At 38.0% G+C, this 12409-nt stretch overlaps 1 protein-coding gene across 4 annotated transcripts in view; it reads right to left on the bottom strand.

Moving 5' to 3' along the window:
* The window catches only part of GGNBP2 (gametogenetin binding protein 2), a 32179-nt gene that overhangs the window by 11103 nt on the left and 8667 nt on the right, over nt 1-12409 (bottom strand). For 2 of the 4 annotated variants that reach the window (XM_047706740.1, XM_047706741.1), the window contains exons 4-7: nt 11229-11482; nt 8652-8750; nt 4683-4808; nt 4480-4593 (exon numbers count right to left, since the gene is read on the bottom strand). In XM_047706740.1, the coding sequence (XP_047562696.1) occupies nt 4480-4593; nt 4683-4808; nt 8652-8750; nt 11229-11482 (593 nt within the window). The remainder of the gene's footprint in view (nt 1-4479; nt 4594-4682; nt 4809-8651; nt 8751-11228; nt 11483-12409) is intronic. The other 2 variants (XM_047706742.1, XM_047706743.1) reach the window with 1 other exon arrangement.

Here is a 12409-nt window from a genome sequence, read left to right as displayed (position 1 = left end):
ACTGTAAAATAATGCTGCCAATAATGGCAAAGAGTATGGCATTTCCTAAAAAAATTTAAAAACAGAACTACCGTATGATCCAGCAATTCCATTTTTAAGTATATATCCTAAAGAACTGAAAACAGGATCTCAAAAAGATATCTGCACACTCATGTTCATTGCAGCATTTGTAGAAATAGCTAAGATGTAGGGGCAACAACCAAAATGTCCACTGATAGGCAAATGCGGTACATACATAAATGGGACTATTATGCAGCTTTAAGAAGAAAATTCTGCATCATATGCTACAGCATGGATGAACTCTTGAGGACATTATGCTAAGTGAAATAAGCCAATCGCAGAAAGACCAAAACCGAATGATTCTATAATAATCAAATTCATAAAAAACAGAAAACAGAACCCTGGTTGCCAGGGCTTGGGAGAAGGGGTTGATGGGGAAATTGTTGTTCAATGGGTATAGTTCCAATCATGTGAAATGAAGAATTCTTGAGATCTACTGTACAACAATGTGCATACAGTTAACAATACTGTAATGTTCACTTAAAAACTGTTTAAGAAGTAAACTTACTTTTTTTTTTTACCACAATAAAAAAAAGTCTTCCCTTTGAGGGGGAGAATAAAGACTTGGATGCAGAAATAACAAATTCTTCTGTGTTCTTGAGTTAAAAAGATTAAGTTTACATTTTCAGGTAAATAAATGGTTAGATGTCATAGAGTAGCAATAATAAAATTTGAAAATATCTTCCTCTTATTTTGCTAACTTTAAATCCTCATAGTAGTTTAATCTTTGTACATAATCTTTAAAATTTGTAATAATCATAAATAACATAAGTAAACAGCAATTTAAAAATACTATATATAAGCTATAAGAATGAAAATGATTTTTCCTGTTTTCAAAAGAAAACTTGCACATAAAAGTAAAAAAAAATTTAAGGCAGAGGTTTCAGAGTTTAACACTTTATTTCTAATAATTTACTACCATAATACTTAACTGGCCAGTGTTATAAAATCTTTATTGTAAGTAGGCTCCACACCCAGCACAAGCCCAGCATGGGGCCTGGATTCACACCCCTGAGATAAAGACCTGAGCTGAGATCAAGAGTCAGACACTCAACAGACTGAGCCACCTCAGTTCCCCATCAAATTTTTATTATAAAGTACTCAAAAAAGTCCACTAAATAAAATAGAACTGTCAAAAAGGTACATTATTCAGATACTTTTTTTTTTTTTTAAAGATTTTATTTATTTGAGAGAGAGAGAGCGAGACAGCATGAGAGGGGAGGTCAGAGGGAGAAACAGACTCCTCATGGAGCTGAGAGCCTGATGTGGGACTCGATCCCAGGACTCAGGGATCATGACCTGAGCCGAAGGCAGTTGCTTAACCAACTGAGCCACCCAGGCGCCCCTATTCAGATACTTTTTAGGATTTTTTTTTTTTTTTTTGACAGAGAAAGAGAGCGAGCAAGCGCACAAGTAGGGAGAGCAGAAGGCACAGGGAGAGGAAGAAGCAGACTCCCCACTGAGCAGGGAACCCGATGTGGGGGCTGATTCCAGGACCCTGGGACCATGATCTGAGCCAAAGGCAGACGTTTAACTGACTGAGCCACCCAGGTGGCTCATTATTAAGACATCAGAAATCATTTTCAACTGATTCAACTCAAACTGGACCTAAAACAAGAACTAGATACATAGGAATAACAAGCATTTGCAAATCTAGCATGCAAACATTCACTAATGTGCTTACTATGTGCCAGATATTGGGTTTTTAAAATATTATATATAATACATTCACATTTTATTTATATATTTTTAAAATTATTATTTTAAATTAACATATAACGTATTATTTGTTTTAGGGGTACAGGTCTGTGATTCATCAGTCTTATACAACACCCAGCACTCATCACAACACATACCCTCTCCAGTGTCCAACACCCTGCCACCCCATCCCCCCCACCCCCCAGCAACTCTCAGTTTGTTTCCTAAGATTAAGAGTCTCTTGGGGCACCTAGGTGGCTTAATCATTAAGCCTCTGCCTTCGACTCAGGTCATGATCCCAGGGCCCTGGGATGGAGCCCTGCATCGGGCTCCCTGTTCAGCAGGAAGCCTGCTTCTCCCTCTCCCACTGCCCCTGCTTGTGTTCTGTCTCTCCTGGTCTCTCTCTGTCAAATAAATAAATAAAATCTTTAGGGGAAAAAAAAAAAAAAAGAGCCTCTTATGGTTTGTCTCCCTCTCTTGTTTCATCTTGTTTCATTTTTTTCCTTTTATCCCCTATGATCCTCTGACTTGTTTCCTAAATTCCATGTATCAGAGAGATTCTTTTTCTTTCTCTGACTTACTCTGCTTAGCGTAATAATACCCTCTAGTTCACCCATGTTGTTGCAAATGGCAAGATTTCCATTTTTGATGGCTGCATAATATTCCACTGTGTGTGCCCCCCCCCCCCCCACATCTTCTCCATCCATTCATCTGCTGATGGACATCTAGGTTCTATTGTGGAACCTAGCCAGATGTGGACATCTGGCTATTGTGGAACTCCTGCCATAAACATGGGGTGCAGGTACCCCTTCAGATCACACATCTGTATCTTTGGGGTAAGTACCCAGTAGTCAATTGTTGGGTCATACAGTAGCTCTATTTTCAACTTTTTGATGAACTTACATACCGTTTTTCAGAGTGCTGCAGTAGCTTGCATTCCCAGCCACATACTGTTCTAAGTAAGCCTGACTGGGTATCGTCTATCCCCATGACAAATTTAATCCTACAATTCATCCATACTATCATTATTTTTGTCTTAAGAAAGGAAGGCACAGGGGCGCCTGGGTGGCTCAGTGGGTTAAAGCCTCTGCCTTCGGCTCAGGTCATGATTCCAGGGTCCTGGGATCGAGCCCCACATCGGGCTCTCTGCTCAGCGGGGAGCCTGCTTCCTCCTCTCTCTCTGCCTGCTTCTCTGCCTACTTGTGATCTCTGTCTGTCAAATAAATAAATAAAATCTTAAAAAAAAAAAAAAAAAAAAGGAAGGCACAGAAATGTTAAGTAACTTGTACCAAGTTATAATTAGTAGAACCCAGATTCAAAGCAATCTTTCTTAATCATACTTCTCCCCACCCTTCAGATAGTTATTAAATAGATTCCACCTTCTCAGAGCCCTAAAATATTGCCACCCCAATAAAGGAAATATCTACAACCATTACAGGGAATTACTAAACATTAGCTCTTATAACTAGTCATTTATCACCCCAAAAAGCTATCTTTTGGATGGACCAATTAATGTTGAATATAGGGATCAATTCATATTGAAAAAGGAAGCAATCTATAATGGACCTACATATTTAAATGTTTTTTGTCTGTATAATCCCTCTCCGACAAAACTGCAAATACTTGACATATTCTCTACTCTCTTGGGTATAGTCAACCAAAAAGGCAAATAAACAAGGAAGTTTGTAACTGAAAAAAGAAAAACACTGAATAAACTTAGTATGCAGATTAAGTCATTAGCTCATTGCCATATAAACATCAATCTTGATAAACCCTAGTTTTTAGTATGTTTTCTAGAAGTATCCCCAAAGTAAGTATGTATTTATGTCCCAGGTCAAAGAACACAAAACCACACACCAAACATGTGACGAATTTACATTAAAAGAGTACAGCTCCCTCCTAGAATACCATCTCTAGGCGGTCCCTTACCAGTTTCCTTTCCTACTGCACTCTCCCTCCCTACAAATTTCTAAATGCTAATGACACTTAGAAAATTCCTTTGTAGGGCACCTGGGTGGCTCAGTCATTTAAGCATCTGCCTTCAGCTCAGGTCATGATCCCAGAGTCCTGGGATGGAGCTCCACATTGGGCTCCTTGCTCAGCAGAAAGCCTGCTTCTCCCTCTCCCGCTGTCCCTCTCCTCCTTGTGCACTCTCTGTCTCAAAGAAATAAAATGTAGAAGGAAGGAAGGAAGAAGGAAAGAAGGAAAGAAAAGAAAAGAGAAAATTCCTTTGTAAAATAGTATTCTAAAAAGAAAAATCTGAAGTTACTTTTTCAGTACATGAACCACACAAATTCCAACTCTATTTTTAGGTCTTGACAAATGATTATAGAAGAAATCATTCAAAATATTACTAAATGAAAGCCACTAATTTAAACTTTAATTTTGAAAATGACAACATTAAATGCTTCTATCATAAAAACAAGGAATACTAGAGTTTCTAAAGTGATTCAGTACTTTACTCAACTAAGTACAGTTCACTGGCCTGGAACCAACAGGTAAAAATTACAAAAAGAGGAGATGCTGGCTCAATACAAGAAGGCTAACACTGAGAGTCATCCCATAAAGAAATGCTTATCCTAATATTAAGCTCTTCCTAGCACCAGGTATTAATGGGAAGACTGGAGTGCTATTATATGAAGGAGGTTAAGAGCTCAATCCAGATAACTGAGAGAGCACTACAGCACCTTCCAACTATATTGCAATGACCTTTAGACTTACCTGTGTTTTCGCAGGTAAGTTTCTAGTGTTTCTAAAAGACAACTAGAGTCGATTAAAACTACTTCATCCCTGCATTCTTGGGACATTAGTTCCCATACGTCCATCCAACAACCTCTGCAGAAAGAAACACATATTAGTGAAAGGAGGACTAGATAAACATTAAAACATTAAAAAAGGCATAGTAAAGTATTTCTTGATTTTACCTGGCTGTTCCCTGGAAAGGTCCATAATGGAAAATGATCCTACACTTGCTGTCCTTCCTGTGGTCTTCACTACTTCTCTTATCTGTACTTAACTTCTCTGAACTGACACTGCTACTGCTCCCTTCACTGTAGTACAGTATAGTACAAAGCTTAGTGACACTCAGATAACCTGAAGGAATAATTTCTATAGTCTAAATTAAAATCATGAACTCTTTAATACATATTAGTATAATAAGTTTACAAATTTGTATATAATTACATATTCATTTTAGCCATATTAAAATATTAAACATATGCTCATACTTTTATATAAAAATTTCTGCTCAACTATTAAGTTTATCTGACACAATTTAACAACATTTATATTTATCAAGGTACCAACTCATTAGATACTAAGCATTTCATAAGCAAATCTACTTGGAATGCTTTAAAGTCAACACAGCTAAAAGAAATTATATTTTCACTTATAAACTTGGTCAATCTTCCACAAATTGAAAATTTAATAAGTTTTGTTCTACTTAATGTGATTTTATATCTAACCCATGGCAACAAAACTCGATGTTTTGTACCTTCACATTTATAAGTAGCTGAGGGAAAAAAAATCAGATTAATCTAATTATAGTAAATAAATTTTTACATTAACTACAATAAAATTTTACATTTACTAAAATAAAGACAGCACACTAAGAGGAACATTTTACATTTTACACAGCCTATATCAGTAATAAGTACTATATAAATAATTTTTTAAAAACTTACTAAAACTTCCCAGACTCTCCCTCCCCTACAGGTTTCAGTGTGGCGTTGGTCCTGCATTTTGCTTTATTGGCAGATGTACATTCCAAAAGAAATGTGTGTCTATATTCCATTCAATGACAGTCTTCTTGCTATTTCATGATTCTGAACAACTGACTCCTGCCTGTTCCTCTGCAGGTCTGTCTACAGTCCCAGAAATGTTACCTTGGATGCCTGAGATGGAAAAACCTCTGAATCTTTACTTAACCTTCTTTATATAGCTGAATAGGTACTTCTCAACTCCCTGCCCACCATTTAAGTTCATCCGTACAATTCAGCTCCCTATTCCCTGAAACAAGACCTCAAGCAAGGTTCAGCACCCTAATTTGAAACAAAGACCTCAACAACTGCTATCTTCCATGTTCTATCCTTCAACTCTCTATGCCCGTATTTCCTCTTTCTAATTATGCGTGAGCGATCCATAATTTCCTAAAACTGATTAACTCTCAAACTCAAGTTCTCATAATTCAGGAAAAGGTTCATGAAATCAGTGTGGGGATAATTATTATATCATCAGAACACAAGAGCATTAATCTAAGAAATACTTCTAAAAAAATGCTACAGTTAAAATTAAGACTTTATCCATAACCTCTCTCGACTTTGTATCACTCCATCCTTTCAAGATCAAGATTTCTGAAAAAGAAGTCTTTCCACTCCTGTACTTTCCACTCACAGCTTAATCCACCATAACCTTAGATTGCAATCACTTTTCTACCCATTCTTATCTGGATTGTTTCCACTCAACCACAGATTTGGTCATCAAGATCACCAATTACCACAGTGTTGCTTTATCCAATGGACACTTCTGGGTCCTTGATGATTCAGGAGCATTCAACACAGCTGAACACTCTTTTCCCTTGGCTTCCTTCTACCTCTCTGGCCACTCTTTCTCAAGTTTCTTTACTAGATTCTTTTCTACCAATAAGCTGAATTCCTTAGCATTCTTCTCTCTTACTCTACTCCCTCTCTAGGTAGACTTTATATACTATTCTCTAAGATAATCTTCAGTCTTCAGTTACAGGCCCAGAACTGTAGCCTAGACTTTTCTTCTGGATCTCAAACTTACTCCCAAGCAGCCAATAACTTGGGTTTACTTGCATGGATACAAGAATACTCTCAAAAAGAAGGCTGAGCTGGATTGTTGCCATTGATTAGGTTGAAACCTAATCAACTGTTAACACTTCCCTGCAGAGAGTCTAAACAGAAAAGGGGGGGGGATAAACAGTTGAAATGTGTAAAATGGAGAGTCACAGTATCATACAATGGCAGTAGCCATCCAAAATGGAGGAGGGGGCAGTCGTGGCTAAGCACACTGTACTCCCTGGCCTGCTATCCACATGGTGTGTAGAAATACCTGAAGCTCCCTTAGGAGACAGTGCTCAAGATCAACTCATACTGATTTCATAATTCAGCAAACAACCTTCTAAAACATTTGGCTTCCCATGCGGTGGGGCTGTTGCTGAAGGGGAATGTGAAGTCTGTGGAGGTTTATTTCTGTTTTTAAACTGAAAGATAGGAAAACAGAGCTGTATGCCAATTTAACACAAGTGGGTAATTGATAAAGCAGTCACTGAGAAATGGAACCTGGAGCAAAGGTAGAAGAACTGCTCTTTGAAGGAAGGTACCAACGAACAGCTATGTAAGATGTTGAAGTATCTGTTGCTTTTGGTTCCGCAACGAAGAAAATTCATAACAAGAAAATCGGAAGGCAGGCTTTTTGTAATAGGTTACTACTCTTGTGGCTTTAGCCAATAGGTCATTCAGGTAAAGATTACTGTCTAATGAGAAAATCAGACTGAATTTTACGTTTGCAAGATAGGAATTCTCTAAAGATATTTGTAAATCAGTTGTGTAAAATAATAATTTTCTTTTGATAACCACTTCGAGTTGTGTGGAGCTTTACTGCAGGTTCAGAGTACTCGCACATTAGGTACCATATACTTTGTGGTTCAGTCTGGATCCTGATTCTAACAAATCCATTTTTTAAAAAGGCACTTTTAGAGAAAAATGTGGAAATCTAAATTGGGTATCAGATTATTATAGTTAATTCTTTTAAGTGTTATAATGGCAGTGTCATTATGAAAGAAAATGTCCATGTATTTAGAGATGGATGTGGAAATATGCAGGAGTAAAAAAATGTGATGCCTGGGACTTGTTTTAAAATACTTCAGCAAAAAAAATAATAATAGTAATTAAAAAAAATAAAGTACTTCAGCAAAGAAAAAGATGGATAAATAAAACAAATGTGACAAATCCTGATAACACTACTGAATCAGGGTGACAATATCTGGTAGGAAGGAAGGTTGCTGAATAGTCTAACTTTCCTATACGTTAGGCAGTTTTCATAATAAAATTGTTTTAAGATCTTGTTCCTGAGTATAGGAAAACAAACAAACTTGCTAATAGAGTATCAACATACCACCAATTGGTCATCCAGGTCTTTTATCAGGAAGGAAAAGGTCTATACAACAATGATGTCAGCACTACTCATGAGATATTCAAAAACTAATTTTTTAAAGGCAATCCAGTATTGTTTTATATCAACCCATTCTCCTCAAAACACAGGTTACTTCTTAGAAGCCCCCCTTTCAAATTCAATAGTTTTTCCTTACCACCCCCAACCTAAAGCAATTTTGTAGGGGGCAAATGTAACAATGTGCTGGGAGATGAGGGCAAAAGCAGCCTTGGACATTGTACCACCTAACCAGAACAAAACTGCAAATTAGTTACATAAATACACATTGCTACAACTAAAACAAGACTTTTTTTTTAATCCTTGATAAATTATTAGGGAGACCTAGAGATAAGAAAGACAAGAAAAATAATTTATACATTATGACTATTATACAGATCAAAGAATTATTCATACCTTGAAAAACTCAGTATTGGCTAAATAAATTTTCATAAAGATCTCAACTTCCTTCCTTTGAAACATATTTAATATAAGAAAAAAAAAACCTCCAAAATAAAAATCAAATCTATACTGAGACCCTACACAGTCTCAAAGCAAAAAGGCCTTACAGAATTAGGAGACAGATTTATTTTAACCTATGTTACAATGTAACTAATTGATAAAGTAAAACTAACAGTGTTTTTTTTGTTTGTTTCACTAAATACAATCAACATTTATAATCTTAACAATTACTAAGGATCTTGACAGTCAATTCTACTTACCCCAAAGGTTTTGGTTTGTGCGTATCTAAGGAGTGCAACTGACATCTCTTGTTCTTTTTACTTTTTGGAATAGCATCTATCATGTCATTAAGTTTGGACCTAATCAAAAATAAATCATTAAAAGTTTGATTAATATTCATTTTTCTTCAGAATTTTCAAAATCTCTATTTACTACCTTTTAGTGTAAAAGTGTACTTCAAGTATTACAGACACATCACTTACCTTGAAAATTTCTCATCAAACAATTTCTAACCAAGAAGAATCCGTACACTTATCTTCTCCCTTCCATTCCCAGTCTGTCAGTATGTTGAAAGAGACCTGTTCTATTCAATGTACTCATTCCCCCAGACTGCATCCGTCTCCTTCATCCCTGTATCTGCACTGTATCTAGCAGTGTGCTTGACACTCAAATATTTTATGACTGACTGCTACCCCTCAGCGATCTTGCCCTGTTCAAATAATATCTAAATAAACATGATCCTTGATGAGGAACCATCAACAGAAATTTTACGCAAATATAGAAATGCTATCAGTCACAGCTATCAGCTATCAGTCACACCCTACATCCAACCAATCAGCAAAGCCTATCAACTCTAACTTTTGAATTATCCAGAATTATATCATTTATCACCTCCACCATTACCATCCATGTCCAACTCGCTTCTCTAGCTTAGTCAAGTGCAATAGCTGACCTCCCAAATGGTCTCCTTGCTTCCCATCCTTAGGCTTCACTCAGCAGCTGAAGTGATCTTTTCAAAACAAAAATCACATTATGTTTTCCATTCAAAAACCCTCAAGCCTTTTCTCAGGAGAGTAAAAATTCTAACTCTCTACCACCACCTCTAAACAGAAAAGCCTAGGGCTTTGGTTGTCAGACCCCTTCTCACTTCCTATTTATATTCAGACTTTGGTGACCATCTCACATCTCAAAGATTTAAATTATGTCCGTGTATGAGTGTGTGTGTAGTTTATACATAGTTCAAATACTACATATGTGCTGATGACACCAATTTTTATCTCTAGAGCAGACCTCTCTGAACTCCACCTGGATGCCAATTGGTATCTCAAACTTAACAGGTCCAAAAGTGAGCTCTACAAAATTGCTCCTCCCATTCTTATCCACCTCAGTAAATGGAAACCAATGGTCTTGTTCTTTAGATCCCAAATCTGAGAATCATCCCTTGATGTCCTCCTGTATAGCCAATCTATCCAAAAATTCTACTGGCTCATTCCTCAAAATATATCCGGGATCCAACCATTTCTTATTACCTCTGTGACCACCACATTGGTCACCATCTCTTGCATGATTATTATTTTTTTAAAGATTTTTATTTATTCATTTGACAGACAGAGATCACAAGTAGGCAGAGAGGGAGGAAGAAGCAGGCTCCCTGCTGAGCAGAGAGCCCGATGCGGGGCTCGATCCCAGGACCCTGAGATCATGACCCGAGCCGAAGGCAGAGGCCTCAACCCACTGAGCCACCCAGGCGCCCCTCTTGCATTGATTATTAAATAGCTTTTGTTTCTTCCCCTTCCACCATCCTTCCATTTATTCTCAACACAGAGGTCAAAGTAAGCCAAACTTCAAGTCAGACCATGTCACTCCTCTGCTCAAAACATTCCCAAATCTTCCCATCTCAGAGTAAAAAACAAAAAACAAAAAACAAAAAAACCAACAATAACCAAAAACTCAGGATGGCACTACATAAGTAGGCCTTTTATTACTATTCCCTTCAATCACCTGGCTCAAGCCATAATGGCTTCCTTACTGTTCTTCAAACATGTCAGGAAAACTCCAAACTTTGAAACTTTACACTTGCTCCTCCTTCTGTGCCTTCCTGCAGATATGTACATGGTTTATTTACTCACTTCATTATTAAAGTCTATATTCAGTGTCATTTTATCATAGAAGCCTTCCCCAACCATCCTCCATATTAATTCACCCAAACATTCTCATCTCTCTTATAACTTACCTGACAAATCACATATTTGCCTACTGCCTGCCTCTCTCCATATGAGAATAATATGTATAGTCACTGGCACACAGAAGATATTCAATAAAATTAATGGTTTTGGGGGCACCTTGGTAGCTCAGTGGGTTAAAGCCTCTGCCTTCGCTTGGGTCATGATTGCAAGGTCCTGGGATCAAGCCCCCCACTGGGCTCTCTGCTCAGCAGGGAGCCTGCTTCTACCTCTCTCTGCCTGCTGCTCTGCCTACCTGTGATTTCTCTGTCAAATAAATAAATAAAATCTTAAAAAAAAATTAATGATTTTGGACTCAAGCTTTGCCCCTATCAAAATTAGTAAAAGAGCCACCACTGTCTCAAAGTTTAAAAATTTTTAACAGGGGCGCCTGGGTGGCTCAGTGGGTTAAGCCGCTGCCTTCGGCTCAGGTCATGATCCCAGGTCCTGGGTTCGAGCCCCACATCGGGCTTTCTGTTCAGCGGGGAGCCTGCTTCCTCCTCTCTCTCTGCCTGCCTCTCTGCCTACTTGTGATTTCTCTCTGTCAAATAAATAAATAAAATTTAAAAAAAATTTTTTTAACAAAGTCATCTAACCCCTATTGATTATACTTACCCATGTACATAAAATAAGGTATAAAGCTTCTTTGCATCAGTCATGCAGCTTCGAGTTACAGATAGGACTCCCTTGGGCCCTACTGTCAGGGGTTCAAGTGCAGGATTTCCAGACTCTACAAGCTGGGAAAAGAGGCGTTCCACACTGCGACGACAACCAACACATGGGACAAGCTGAGAAAGTGCACTCAATACTTCACGTGATGTCACCACCATGGCAATACTTAGATCTTGCTGCTTAAGCATGCTATGTCGCTGAGAAAGAGGAAAAGAAAAATGAAGAACAGTCCTTAAGAAAGACATAAAATTTCTCTTCATTACTACTCTGGTTCCTGTCCTTGTGTAGTGAGTACAGTATGGGCAGGGCTTGCCATTTCTATCTGACACTGAGTCAGAACAACAAGTCGGCCTTGCCCATGCTGTACTGAGTTTGCTCCACAAAGCCCTCTGTTCTAGCATCTAAGGTCTAAAAAACTCTGCTGAGGATGTCAGGGCTAAGCAGTTACGTGCCTCAGCATACAAAAAGAAGCCCTGCCTCTGGAAATTCAGTTTGTTCGGAGACTATTAACCTTAGTACACTCACTTGAAATAAAAAAATTTTTAGAGCACCTGGGTGGCTCAGTTAGTTAAGCAATTGCCTTCAGCTCAGGTCATGATCACAGAGTCCTGGGATTGAGTCCCACAGAGGGCTCCCTGCTTAGTGGGGAGCTTGCTTCTCCCTTTCCTCCCTGCTTGTGCTCTCTCCTGCTATCTCTGTCGCTATCTCTGCTCTCTCTTGCAAACAAATACAATTTTCAAAAAAAATTTTCAAACAAAAAAGATGGAATGCAGCTTTGCCATGTCTTCCTCTCAATTTTTAACAAGAACACTATGTTTAGCTACTAGAATCAAGTTAGGATGGTGCTCATGAAAAGCAGCAATTCTCAACCTGGAGGTATGGACAGGTGTGTTACAGATTAGCGGGAGAGAACAAGGCCTATCATACCTATGTAGAAGCCTGCAGTGAGTAACTAACAGGGTGGTGCATATGAATGTTATCTGTTGGTTATGACAAGGTAGAAAAATGACTAAGAACCTCAGCTGTAGAGAAATGGGCAAAACTCTAGTAAATAACTTCTATCTGGATGGAGTTAGAGTTATACTACAAATAGTGTTTCTAGCTTTACCAGAAAAGATGGGTAA

This window comes from Lutra lutra, chromosome 16 (assembly GCF_902655055.1).
Source record: "Lutra lutra chromosome 16, mLutLut1.2, whole genome shotgun sequence".
NCBI lineage: Eukaryota > Metazoa > Chordata > Mammalia > Carnivora > Mustelidae > Lutra > Lutra lutra.
This window is presented reverse-complemented; position numbering and strand designations above follow the sequence as displayed.